At 37.9% G+C, this 13,590-nt stretch overlaps 1 protein-coding gene across 1 annotated transcript in view; it reads left to right on the plus strand.

The window, feature by feature from the left end:
* The window catches only part of LOC143285967 (serine protease 55-like), a 59,747-nt gene extending 52,229 nt beyond the window's left edge, over positions 1 to 7,518 (plus strand). The window contains exons 11-12 of the mRNA XM_076593416.1: positions 6,828 to 6,977; positions 7,146 to 7,518. Coding sequence (XP_076449531.1) covers positions 6,828 to 6,977; positions 7,146 to 7,163 — 168 coding nt within the window. The 3' untranslated portion in view covers positions 7,164 to 7,518. The remainder of the gene's footprint in view (positions 1 to 6,827; positions 6,978 to 7,145) is intronic.
* Positions 7,519 to 13,590: the final 6,072 nt, after the last annotated feature.

Here is a 13,590-nt window from a genome sequence, read left to right on the forward strand (position 1 = left end):
TTTATCACATTTTTAATTATGGTTGTGCCAGTTTTGCCCTACGTAGTCTGTTAGTCATATTTTACATTATCATACAAGATTCTCATATGTTTGTGCAATTTACGTCATACACCAAGCTTTTTTTGTTTTTAAATCAAACAGGCCATAACAGATTTGTATTTATGGAGTCAAATGCTTTCTCAAATACTGTAACCTCTAGTGACTGCAAGAAAATAGTTTATGTGCCACAGCCAATTTGATTGTTTACCCATTCTTGTAATGTGCTGTTAGTAACTGAACTTTGCAGCTTTCATTCGTGAGAGATATAACTCTATGAACATTTGGATAACTCATATAACTCTATGAACATTTGGATAACTCATATAACTCTATGAATATTTGGATAATCTGTATAACACTTTGAATGATGGAAAAACAAAAGATTCTGTCCCAATTCTGAAGTGAGAAACCCTTGTCAAACAAAACATTTAACAGTTTTAGGAAAAATTGAACTAACTTATCACAAGAAATTCAACAATTTGTATTTCTTTTTATCACAACAGATTTATCTGTGTGAAATTCGGGCTGCTCTCCTCAGGGAGGGCGCGTCGCTACACTACAGCACCACCCTTTTTTGTATTTTTTCCTGCCTGCAGTTGTTGTTGTTGTTGTTGTTTTCCCTATCGAAGTGGATTTTCCTACAGACTTTTGCCAGAAACAACCCCTTTGTTGCCGTGGGTTCTTTTACGTGCGCTAAGTGCATGCTGCACACGTGACCTCGGTTTATCGTATCATCTGAATGACTAACGTCCAGACCACCACTCAAGGTCTAGTGAAGGGGGAGAAAATATCGGCGGCTGAGCCGTGATTCGAACTAGCGCACTCAGATTCTCTCGCTTCCTTGGCGGACGCGTTACCTCTTGGCCATCACTCCATATTGATACAAGAATGAACAGCCCTATGGTTTTTAAGTGTTCTAAAAGATTTTTTTAAAATAAAAATAATAAATAAAACTTTCTCATACAATTAATATGAATAATATAAATCATTCATGAACATCAGCATTATTAAGACTTTTATCTTTATCGTTTTCATCCAATCCCATGTGTGCTTGTGATGATTTTTGTTGTTGCTGTTGTTGTAAGACAAGGGAAGAAATTTATTTATTTTACACACACCATATAAGCATCAAAACATTACACATTAATCTTTTTCACTCACCATACAAACATTGAAATATTACACACATCTTTTAGACACACCATACAAACATTGAAACATGACAAGGCAATTATTTTACACACACCATGTATATATACATGATAGTAAGTCGTGTCTGACTATGACCATCAGAACAGCAGAGGAGGCAACTGCTGTCCCGACTATTTGGGCAAGAATTTGATTATAGTGGAGAGTGTCTTGCCCAAGTTACACCCCCACTCTCTCGGCCAACACGGTTTTAGGACAGTCGACACTGAAATGGTTCCCAAAGGCCAACTAGCCCCCAGTGCACACACAATACAAACACTGAAACAAGACACACATACATCTTTTACATACAGGATGTGGTGCACACTGTCCATTCCAAAGATTCGTACTAAAACTTATGGTGAACGTTCCTTTTCTTTTGATCCACCTGAACAATGGAATTAACTGCCCTCATACCTCCGTTACACCAAAACACCCTAATTCAAGAGAGCACTCAAAACATATCTTACTGTACTTTTCTCACTGAAATTTTTCCATCTGCATATGCTTGCTGTGATTTTTGTTGTTAGATGTGCTTTTTGTGTTGATCTGTATGCATGTGATGATTTTGGTGTTGTTTTCGTGATACCTGGTTCCCTGGTGTTTATTTTTGACATTGGTGAATATGACGTGCTTTGTTTTACTGTGATTTGCACCTGTGTGATTTGAGACTATGATGGCGCCTGTGTCAGTTTATATATATGTTTTTTTTCATTATGTCACTTAGTCTTGCATATGCATATTTTAGCCATTGTCATGTGAAACTGTGTAGACTTTGTACATATTTTACACTTAGTCTTAAATTTGTATGTTTTATTGTAAAGCGCGGTGATCCCCATCTGAAATGGGGGTACTGCGCTATATAAGCCTACATTTTATTATTATTATTACACGATACAAACACTGGAATATTACATACATCTTTTACACACACCATACAAACACTGGAATATGACATACATCTTTTACACACACCATACAAACACTGGAATATTACATACATCTTTTACACACACCATACAGTTTCAGTTTCAGTTTCAGTTGCTCAAGGAGGCGTCACTGCGCTCGGACAAACCATATACGCTACACCACATCTGCCAAGCAGATGCCTGACCAGCAGCGTAACCCAACGCGCTTAGTCAGGCCTTGAGAAAAAAAAAAAAAAAAAAAAAAAAAAAAAAAAAAAAAAAAAAAAGGGGGGGGGGGAATAAATAATAGATAAGCTTACATAAATAAATAAATAAATAATAATTATAATATAGAAAAAGGTAGTAGTAATAATAATAGTAATACTAATAAAATGATAATAATAAAAAATAAATAAATAAATGAATAAGACAACAATGGTGATAATTAAGCGAATGAATGTAAAATATGACGACACACATTCACACATACACCCACACATGCATAACAGAAATGCACCAAACATGCAGTTTCACAGATATGAAAGTACAGTCAAATACATATAAACGTACATGAGCTCCAACACACACACACACACACACACACACACACACATTGCGCAAATTTCTTCAAAACGGAACAGAGTCTCTGTGGGCCTTTCCAAATACAATAGACTGAGCAACACACTAGACGCCACGTTCTTGGCATCAGAGATCTTTTCCCATCCCTCTTGGCAGCCTCTGTGCGTGTGCGTGTGTGGATGTGTGTGTTTGTGTGGATGTGTGGGTCTGTGTTTTTGAGTGCGTTTGTGAATGCGCGAGAGTGTAAGTGTACACAAGTGTCAGGAGAGATCTGTGTACGTGTGTGTGTGTGTATATATATATATATATATATATATATATATATCTTTGTATATATGTGTGGGGGTTGGGGGTGGGAGATATGGGCGTATATGTGTGTGCTTGTACAAGTAAGTGTTCATCTCTGTGAGTGTGTGTTTGCGTGCGTGTGTGTGTGTGTGTGTGTGTGTGCCGTGGAAGCTGCGATACGTAGGCTAGAAATGAGTGTGTGGAGGAGGGGGTTGGAGGAGGTGCAAGGTACACCATACAAACACTGGAATATTACATACATCTTTTACACACACCATACAAACAATGAAACATTGCACACATACATCTTTTACACACACCATACAAACACTGGAATATTACATACATCTTTTACACACACTATACAAACACTGGAATATTACATACATCTTTAACACACACCATACAAACAATGAAACATTACACACATACATATTTTACACACATCATAGTCATTGAAAGATAAGATAAGAGAAGAACTTTATTATCTCATGAAGAAAAATCACATCAGGTGCGGCAAAACAAACATAGACAATTACACAACACAAAACATTAAACATGACTTAATAAAACATAATCAATAACATATAAGACATTCATATAAAAAGTATTGTACATAATCACTTAATCAAAGATTACACAATACATCTCTCACACACACTACAAATATGAAACATTACACACATCTTTTACACACACCACACAAAAATTGGAACATAACACATACATCTATTGTCACACTACAGCTGACAGAATGACAGAAGGATGAATGAAGACCAGAAGAACAATGATACATCTATTGTCACACTACAGTTGACAGAATGACAGAAGGATGAATGAAGACCAGAAGAACAATGATACATCTATTGTCACACTACAGCTGACCGAATGACAGAAGGATGAATGAAGACCAGAAGAACAATGATACATCTATTGTCACACTACAGCTGACAGAATGACAGAAGGATGAATGAAGACCAGAAGAACAATGATACATCTATTGTCACACTACAGTTGACAGAATGACAGAAGGATGAATGAAGACCAGAAGAACAATGATACATCTATTGTCACACTACAGCTAACAGAATGACAGAAGGATGAATGAAGACCAGAAGAACAATGATACATCTATTGCCACACTACAGCTGACCGAATGACAGAAGGATGAATGAAGACCAGAAGAACAATGATACATCTATTGTCACACTACAGCTAACAGAATGACAGAAGGATGAATGAAGACCAGAAGAACAATGATACATCTATTGCCACACTACAGCTGACCGAATGACAGAAGGATGAATGAAGACCAGAAGAACAATGGTGAAACTGGCATCCACTCTGCACCAGTCAAAACAACCAAAATCTACAGGAAATCATAAACATTTATTCAAGAAAACGAACAAAGCAAATGTTCATTTACTTATCTTTAAACACAAAATTCAACACAGATGAAACAATACTGACACGTCTCACACATACACAAACACACAAAAAGAAGATTTGCTTCTGCTGTGCACAGTCTCTGCCACAGCAGTCCTGAAACACACCAGCGGTCAGAACAGATGGGATCAGGGAGATAGTTGGGGGACAGCACTTATCTCTCAACTATAGCCGAGGCAACAGAATGCTTCAAGCAGATGCTGTTGTCGTAGCTGCAGGTGTCGCCACTGCTGCACAGTACAGTGCCAGTCCCACACCAAGCAGACCTCCGCCAGCCCACAGCCACAACCAGGGTAGGAACACGTCCATACAGAAATAAATATAAAACTTGAAAATAGCAAAGCGTCAGTGTTGCCTCCCCTAAAAAATGCTAGTCTCACCTAACTTATCAACCCGCACATCCAAACTGCCATTACAGTAACCCATTTGAACTATGGCTCATCTTAAATTCTCCCAAGATGATTAAAATTTGTTAATAATATTTCACACTGATCACTTTCAGTGTAAGAAATGTAAATGATATAGTAGAGGTAGACTGAACGGTTCTTGGTAAAAGTCAGTTTACATGAGATGAAAGAAGCGACCTGTCAAGCCACAGGCTGTTCTTCAGCGATAATATGGACACACCAATGACAGGAATACATACATTCACGGCATCTCTCACTCATAACATGAAATTAACGAAACAGCAACAGTAAATGCAAAACAAACATTTACATGCATTCACAGCCCCTATCATACCCTCCACCACCTCCATTCCTGCAGTCCCAGTGACCTGCCAGTCATGGAAAACATCACAAACCCTCACCTCAAAATATTCCAGCTGTTGCAACACCTGCAACAAAACTGACGACAACCTACTGCTACACCTAAGACGAAGACACGGGGAAATCAAACCCCCCAAACCCCTGGTCCAATGTGACTCCAACAACATTTGACGGTGGACTGCCAGCCAGACACATAAATGCACACACCAAACACAGCTCACTGACATCAACTGTCAGTGGGTAGCAGGACAAACAGGCGTCCTGCATACATGGTGGCTTACAGAACAATAAGGAACAGACAGCTCAGGGGAGTCTCGCACTCAGGATATGTCAACACATAAGCTCAGGGGAGTCTCGCACTCAGGATATGTCAACACACATTTTACACACACCATACACTGAAACATGACATATACAACATTTATACACACCACACAAACATTAAAACATTATACACATACATCTTTTAGTTTTACACACACCACACCAACATTGAAACATGACACATATACAACATTTATACACACCACACAAACACTAAAACATTATACTCATACATCTTTTAGTTTTACACACACCACACCAACATTGAAACATTACACACATACATCGTTTACACACACCATACAAACACTGGAACATTACACACATGTTCTAAACACCATACAAACATTGAAACATGACATACATCTTTTACAAGCAACATACAAATATTGGAACATGCATATTTTACACACACCATACAAACATTGGAACATACATATTTTACACACACCATACAAACATTGAAACATGACATACATATTTTACACACACCATACAAACATTGAAACATGACATATATATTTTACATACACTATACAAACATTGGAACATGGCATACATATTTTACACACCTCAAACAAACACTGCAACATGACACACATACATGTTTTACACACACGCCATACAAAAATTGAAACATTATACACATACATCTTTTACACACACCATACAGACATTGAAATATTACACACATCTTTTAAACACACCATACAAACACTGAAACATTACAAACATGCATCTTTTACACACACTGTACAGAGTGATGTCAGAATAGTAAAATGGGCAAAAAGAGCCCGTTCTTTCAAACAAGCTAATACACATGAACAAGTCATGTTTCTGTAGTAATGGACAAAATCTTACTGAAAAAAAACATGTACAGAACAGATAAATTGTTTAAGTTTGAACAATATTCTCTACAATCCTCACCCCCATCCAAAAACAGCAAATGTAATTTTACAGTCTGAGGGGTTCTATAGTATTTTGGGTAATATTCTTGACTGATGTCTTCAAAAAGAAGGCACAAGAACAACTAGTTAACTCATCAGCAACATCACTTGTGGAACAGATTATTTCATTTCTGAGTATCCGGTCAATTATTGAAATGCTGTTTATTTACAGGCAGCAAATTACTGGATGTTCCAGACTTCACTAACTCAATTACACAATTATTTGGTAACACTGTAAAATAAGCTTGAAGTGAATGTGATTACAGGTTGACTGGTGGATGAACTGACTAGGAAATAACCTGAATGCTTGCTGACTTTCTGATCAATCTGTTTCCTGGCAGGGTGACTCGGGTGGTCCTCTAGTGTGCCTGCACCCACAGACCAAGACATTTGTGCAGGTGGGTGTGGTGTCATATGGCCTCAGCTGTGCTGTCCAGGGATTCCCAGGAGTCTACAGCAACATGGCCGCTTTCCATCACTGGCTGCAACAGGTCATCGCTGATGTCTAAGAGGACATCGCTGATGTCTAAGAGGACATCGCTGATTACTAAGAGGACATCGCTGATGTCTAACCGGTCATCGCTGATGTCTAACAGGTCACCAGTGATGTCTAAGAGGACATCGCTGATTACTAAGAGGACATTGCTGATGTCTATCAGGTCATCGCTGATGTCTAAGAGGACATCGCTGATTACTAAGAGGACATCGCTGATGTCTAACCGGTCATCGCTGATGTCTAATGGGTCATTGCTGATGTCTAACAGGTCATCAGTGATGTCTAACAGGACATCGCTGATGTCTAACGGGACATTGCTGATGTTAAATGGATCATCACTGATGTCTAACAGGTCATCAATCACGTCTAACAACAATCACACCCCAACCCCACCTGGCTTTGGCATCAGACAGTTCCACAGGTGGGACTGGGTCACTCAGAAAAAAACCCAACTACTGATGTATATTTGTAGCAGTGTCCTTTTGGTGTCCATGTGAACAGTCAAGATTTTAATAATAAAACAAACAGGTGAAGCCTTCATGGCTCACGTGTCATTCTACAAGAATGAAACCGTAAACGCTGGTAGTGTGGAGAATATATATGTATAAAGAAAGAGAGAGAGAGAGAGATGTCAAAAGATCCAAATCATAATGATTTTTGCCTAACCATCTGAAATAAGTGTTTCAGTGCTGGGAACCAAACAATTCCATCTTGGTAAAGCAGTAGTCTTTGTCAATCTACATTGTATTGTTTTATATTCATAATGCAGATTTAATAATAATAATAATAATAATAATAATAAATAACACTATTAATAATAATGGATAATCTGCTGTAGGTGATTTCCTAAACACATAGTTTGATACATAACATATTACATCAATGTTACATCTACACACAAAATGTGACTAGCAAACACACACACACACACACACACACACACACACACACACACACAAACACACACATAAGCACAATATGTACATACATTTAAACATACATGTCTACATACAAGCCCCCATCCACACATATGCATACATACATGTGTGTGCACACACACACACACATACACACACACACATATGAACACACACAAACACATGCACGTACACACACACAAACATTCGCACACATACAGGCTTGTGTGTTCAAAAACATATGTATTCACACGTTGATTTATCAAAGTCTCAATCTTTCCATATCTCCATCACGAATATAATTCATTATAACAAACTACAAAAGAGATTTTCCAGTTCAGTTCAGTTCAGACTGAACTGCATTATAACAAACTGCAAAAGAGATTTTCCAGGCTAATATAAACAATATTTATTCTGGACAAATCAAAATTTTCATCAAAATCAGTATTAGTGGATTGATGTCTTCTACCATATTTAGATGAAGATGACAGTTTCAAACTTCCCATGTCTTCATTACAGCTTTCCAGTTTCCATAATAAATCAAAACAACTTGACACAAAAACCAATTTTCTATCATCTCCTATTTTAGGGTTATTTTCTTTCATATTGTGAACTGAATTTCTACAGTTAAACAATGTGTAAACTGCATAAGTTGATCCAAATCATTTACATGCTCATCGTCAAAGAAAACTTTTGCAGATCTATACAAACATGCTGGTTTGCTCTGGACACTGCTGTTAACACACATATGCAGCCTAAATCAGGATGGTGTTTTGTGAGCCTAAATCAGGATGGTGTTTTGTGAGCCTAAATCAGGATGGTGTTTTGTGAGCCTACATCAGGATGGTGTTTTGTGAGCCTACATCAGGATGGTGTTTTGTGAGCCTAAATCAGGATGGTTGTGAGCCAAACTGTTTAGATCACAAGACCTTTAGCAGGTGCTTTCAGCCTAAATCAGTATGGCTATCACTGCGTCAGTCAAATTGTTTGGATCACAAAACCTTAAGCAGGGGCATTTTCAAACATTTTATGAATGATGGACTTGAGTTTCCAGAAAGGCATATTTGTGGTGCAATGAGTTAGTGTTTTGGATGAGTGAGATACATTCATAAAAATTATTTCCCAGAGTATAGTTGGATTGATGTCCAATTCCATGGCCTGATTTTGCTGCTTATAGCAAATGTGTGCATCAACATAACTTCCAAACTGAAGAAGTTTCTTGTTGAACTAAAAATGACAAAATGACTGCTACTTATCAATGCATCATTATGTCAGACAAAAGTGCTATATTTTGTAAAAAAAAAAAAAAAAAAAAAAAAAAGCAAAAAAAAAAAGCAATTGTAATATGACTGTGGAAATATTTTTTGACTTCTTTACATTTTTTGTACCCTTCTGAGAAGTGCATTGTCAATATGATTGTCATCATAAATAGAAAGAATGGAACCAGCCACCATGGCAAAGTGGTTAGCGTCGCGGACTGACGACTGGGAGGACGCGGATTTGAATCCCAGAGGATGTGGGTTTTTCAGCCCATGGCCGGCTCCTACCCAGAATTGAGTGTGCTGTGGGCTTAAATGGGGAGACTGGGACCACACAGTCAAGTGTCATCCACTTCAAGGATGCATCTTTGGGTGTGTTGCTCTAATTACCTGACCAGCACTGCAAGTGTCTGTATCTCTTGGGCCTGGTTAACACTGGGATATCATTATGACAGGAAGCGTAGAGTGCAGCCTTGTCAGGTAGTCCCAAACCAAAATGAACCTCCATAGCAACATCATCATCGTCATCCTCCTCCTAATCCTTCATCATCATCAATATAAAAAAAAAAAAAACAGTCTCAAAAGTCTCTGTAGCCTTTCATGCCCTGCTCTCATGGTGACCACAGTTTCGATGCCCCTCCACTTCTACGCTTGGGGTGAGTCCTGTCAATGTCTTCAGTGTCGCCAGATTCATGGAGGGCTGTTGTTGGAGGGACATGGTGGCGGTCTCCACCCTGGGAGGGATGCTCACTCAGTCTGGCTCTGTGACTAAGCCATTATTGTCGTTAGTAGGGGGCTTAGTAGGTGGTGTCCTCAGTAAGTTGAATCAGAACAGGCACCACAATGTTATACGCTATACCACATCTACTAAGTAGATGCCTGAACAGCAATGTAACCCATCATGCTTAGTCAGGCATTTGGGGAAAATAAAATGAAAGTTAAGATACATAAATAGATAAATAAATAAACAGACAAACAGACAGAAAAAAAGATAAATAGACAGACATACACACAGACAACACACACGTGAGCCAGTGAAGCAAAATGTCCAGATACTTCCCGACGTGTGTATATGTGCATGAGTGTGTGTGTGTGTGTGTGTGTGTGTGTGTGTGTGTGTGTGTGCATGAGCGTGTGTGTGTGTGTGTCTGGGGTGGGTGGGGTGGGGTTGTTGGGGAAGGAGGAGGAAATATATAGGTGGGAATAAACACTGACTGAAATAAGCATCTAAATCATCAGAAATTGAAACAATCATGAAATAAGCATCTAAATCATCAGAAATTGAAACAATCATGCATTTAAATCATCAGAAATTGAAACAATCATAAAATAAGCATCTAAATCATCAGAAACTGAAACAATCATTATAAATCATCAGAAATTGAAACAATCATAAAATAAGCATCTAAATCATCAGAAACTGAAACAATCATGCATTTAAATCATCAGAAATTGAAACAATCATAAAATAAGCATCTAAATCATCAGAAATTGAAACAATCATAAAATAAGCATCTAAATCATCAGAAATTGAAACAATCATGCATTTAAATCATCAGAAATTGAAACAATCATAAAATAAGCATCTAAATCATCAGAAACTGAAACAATCATGCATTTAAATCATCAGAAATTGAAACAATCATAAAATAAGCATCTAAATCATCAGAAATTGAAACAATCATGCATTTAAATCATCAGAAATTGAAACAATCATAAAATAAGCATCTAAATCATCAGAAATTGAAACAATCATGCATTTAAATCATCAGAAATTGAAACAATCATAAAATAAGCATCTAAATCATCAGAAACTGAAACAATCATGCATTTAAATCATCAGAAATTGAAACAATCAAGCATCTAAATCATCAGAAATTGAAACAATCATAAAATAAGCATCTAAATCATCAGAAACTGAAACAAATACACCAAAAATGGTCAATGATCTTGGAAGTACTCCTACTGCAAAAAACTATGAAGAGATGATTAAGCAGATCATCCTAAAAACACTCATAAAAGGCATCACAACAACCTCACTACCGCAAACAAATATGAAGATGTAACTAACCAGATCATCCTAAAAACACTCAGAAAAGGCATCACAACAACTCACAGACCAATAAACAACCAAATAGTGTAGGATGCATAAAAAAATCCAGCAAAAGAAAACGTAATGTGTAAACCTGAAGACGGTCCCAGTGAAGCTTACATATAAACAACCGAATAATGTAGGATGCATAAAAAAATCCCCAACAGAAAACATAACAGGTAAACCTGAAGACAGTCTCAGTGAAGATTACATATAAAAGATATAAACAGTGTTTGTAAAGCATTAAAACTACAACAAAATCCAGTGTTTGTAAAACACTAAAACAAATACAAGAATAAAAAAAAAAACAACCAACAGAAAATGTTGTATACAATCAAATAACATTAAAAATACAACAAAATCCAGTGTTTGTAAAACATTAAAACATGTACAAGAATAAGAAGAGCAGATACAAAAATTAATATATCTGTAATTATGTAAACCCTTGTACTTTTTTCCCTTTACCTTCATGATTAATGTATCTGTAATTATGATACCCCTCCAATATTTATCCTGATGATTAATATATCTGCAGTAATGTAAACACTTCCAATCTTTAACATTTATCGTGATGAATAATATATCTGTAATTATGTTAACACTTCCAATCTTTATCCTGTGTCTTGATGATTAATATATATATATATATATATATATATATATATATATATATATATATATATATATATATTAATGTATCTGTAATTACGTAAACCCTAGCAATGTTTTTCCTTTATTTTGATGATTAATGTATCTGTAATTTTGTAAACCCTTGCAGTCCTTTTCCTTTATCTTGATGATTAATTCACCTGTAATTATGTAAACCCTAGCAATCTTTTTCCTTTATCTTGATGATTAATTCACCTGTAATTATGTAAACCCTAGCAATCTTTTTCCTTTATCTTGATGATTAATGTACCTGTAATTATGTAAACCCTAGCAATCTTTTTCCTTTATCTTGATGATTAATGTATCTGTAATTATGTAAGCCCAAGCAGTGTTTTTCCTTTATCTTGATGATAAATGTATCTGTAATTATGTAAACCCTAGCAATCTTTTTCCTTCATCTTGATGATAATTGTATCTGTAATTATGTAAGCCCAAGCAGTGTTTTTCCTTTATCTTGATGATAAATGTATCTGTAATAATGTAAGCCCAAGCAGTGTTTTTCCTTTATCTTGATGATAAATGTATCTGTAATTATGTAAGCCCAAGACAGGAAACAGGACAGGTAGAGAGGACAACAAGACAGGAAACAGGACAGCCAGAGAGGACAGAAACACAGGAAACAGGACAGGCAGAGAGGACAGCAAGACAGGAAACAGGACAGGTAGAGAGGACAGCAAGACAGGAAACAGGACAGGCAGAGAGGACAGCAAGACAGGAAACAGGACAGGTAGAGAGGACAGCAAGACAGGAAACAGGACAGACAGAGAGGACAGCAAGACAGGAAACAGGACAGCCAGAGAGGACAGCAAGACAGGAAACAGGACAGGCAGAGAGGACAGCAAGACAGGAAACAGGACAGCCAGAGAGGACAACAAGACAGGAAACAGGACAGGTAGAGAGGACAGCAAGACAGGAAACAGGACAGGCAGAGAGGACAGCAAGACAGGAAACAGGACAGGTAGAGAGGACAGCAAGAAGGAAACAGGACAGGTAGAGAGGACAGCAAGACAGGAAACAGGACAGCCAGAGAGGACAGCAAGACAGGAAACAGGACAGGTAGAGAGGACAGCAAGACAGGAAACAGGACAGGTAGAGAGGACAGCAAGACAGGAAACAGGACAGGTAGAGAGGACAGCAAGACAGGAAACAGGACAGGCAGAGAGGACAGAAAGACAGGAAACAGGACAGGTAGAGAGGACAGAAACACAGGAAACAGGACAGGTAGAGAGGACAGCAAGACAGGAAACAGGACAGGTAGAGAGGACAGCAAGACAGGAAACAGGACAGCCAGAGAGGACAGCAAGACAGGAAACAGGACAGGTAGAGAGGACAGCAAGACAGGAAACAGGACAGCCAGAGAGGACAGCAAGACAGGAAACAGGACAGGTAGAGAGGACAGCAAGACAGGAAACAGGACAGCCAGAGAGGACAGCAAGACAGGAAACAGGACAGGTAGAGAGGACAGCAAGACAGGAAACAGGACAGCCAGAGAGGACAGCAAGACAGGAAACAGGACAGGTAGAGAGGACAGCAAGAAGGAAACAGGACAGGTAGAGAGGACAGCAAGACAGGAAACAGGACAGCCAGAGAGGACAGCAAGACAGGAAACAGGACAGCCAGAGAGGACAGCAAGACAGGAAACAGGACAGGTAGAGAGGACAGCAAGACAGG

The sequence above is a fragment of the Babylonia areolata genome, chromosome 9 (genome assembly GCF_041734735.1).
Source record: "Babylonia areolata isolate BAREFJ2019XMU chromosome 9, ASM4173473v1, whole genome shotgun sequence".
NCBI classification, from domain to species: domain Eukaryota; kingdom Metazoa; phylum Mollusca; class Gastropoda; order Neogastropoda; family Buccinidae; genus Babylonia; species Babylonia areolata.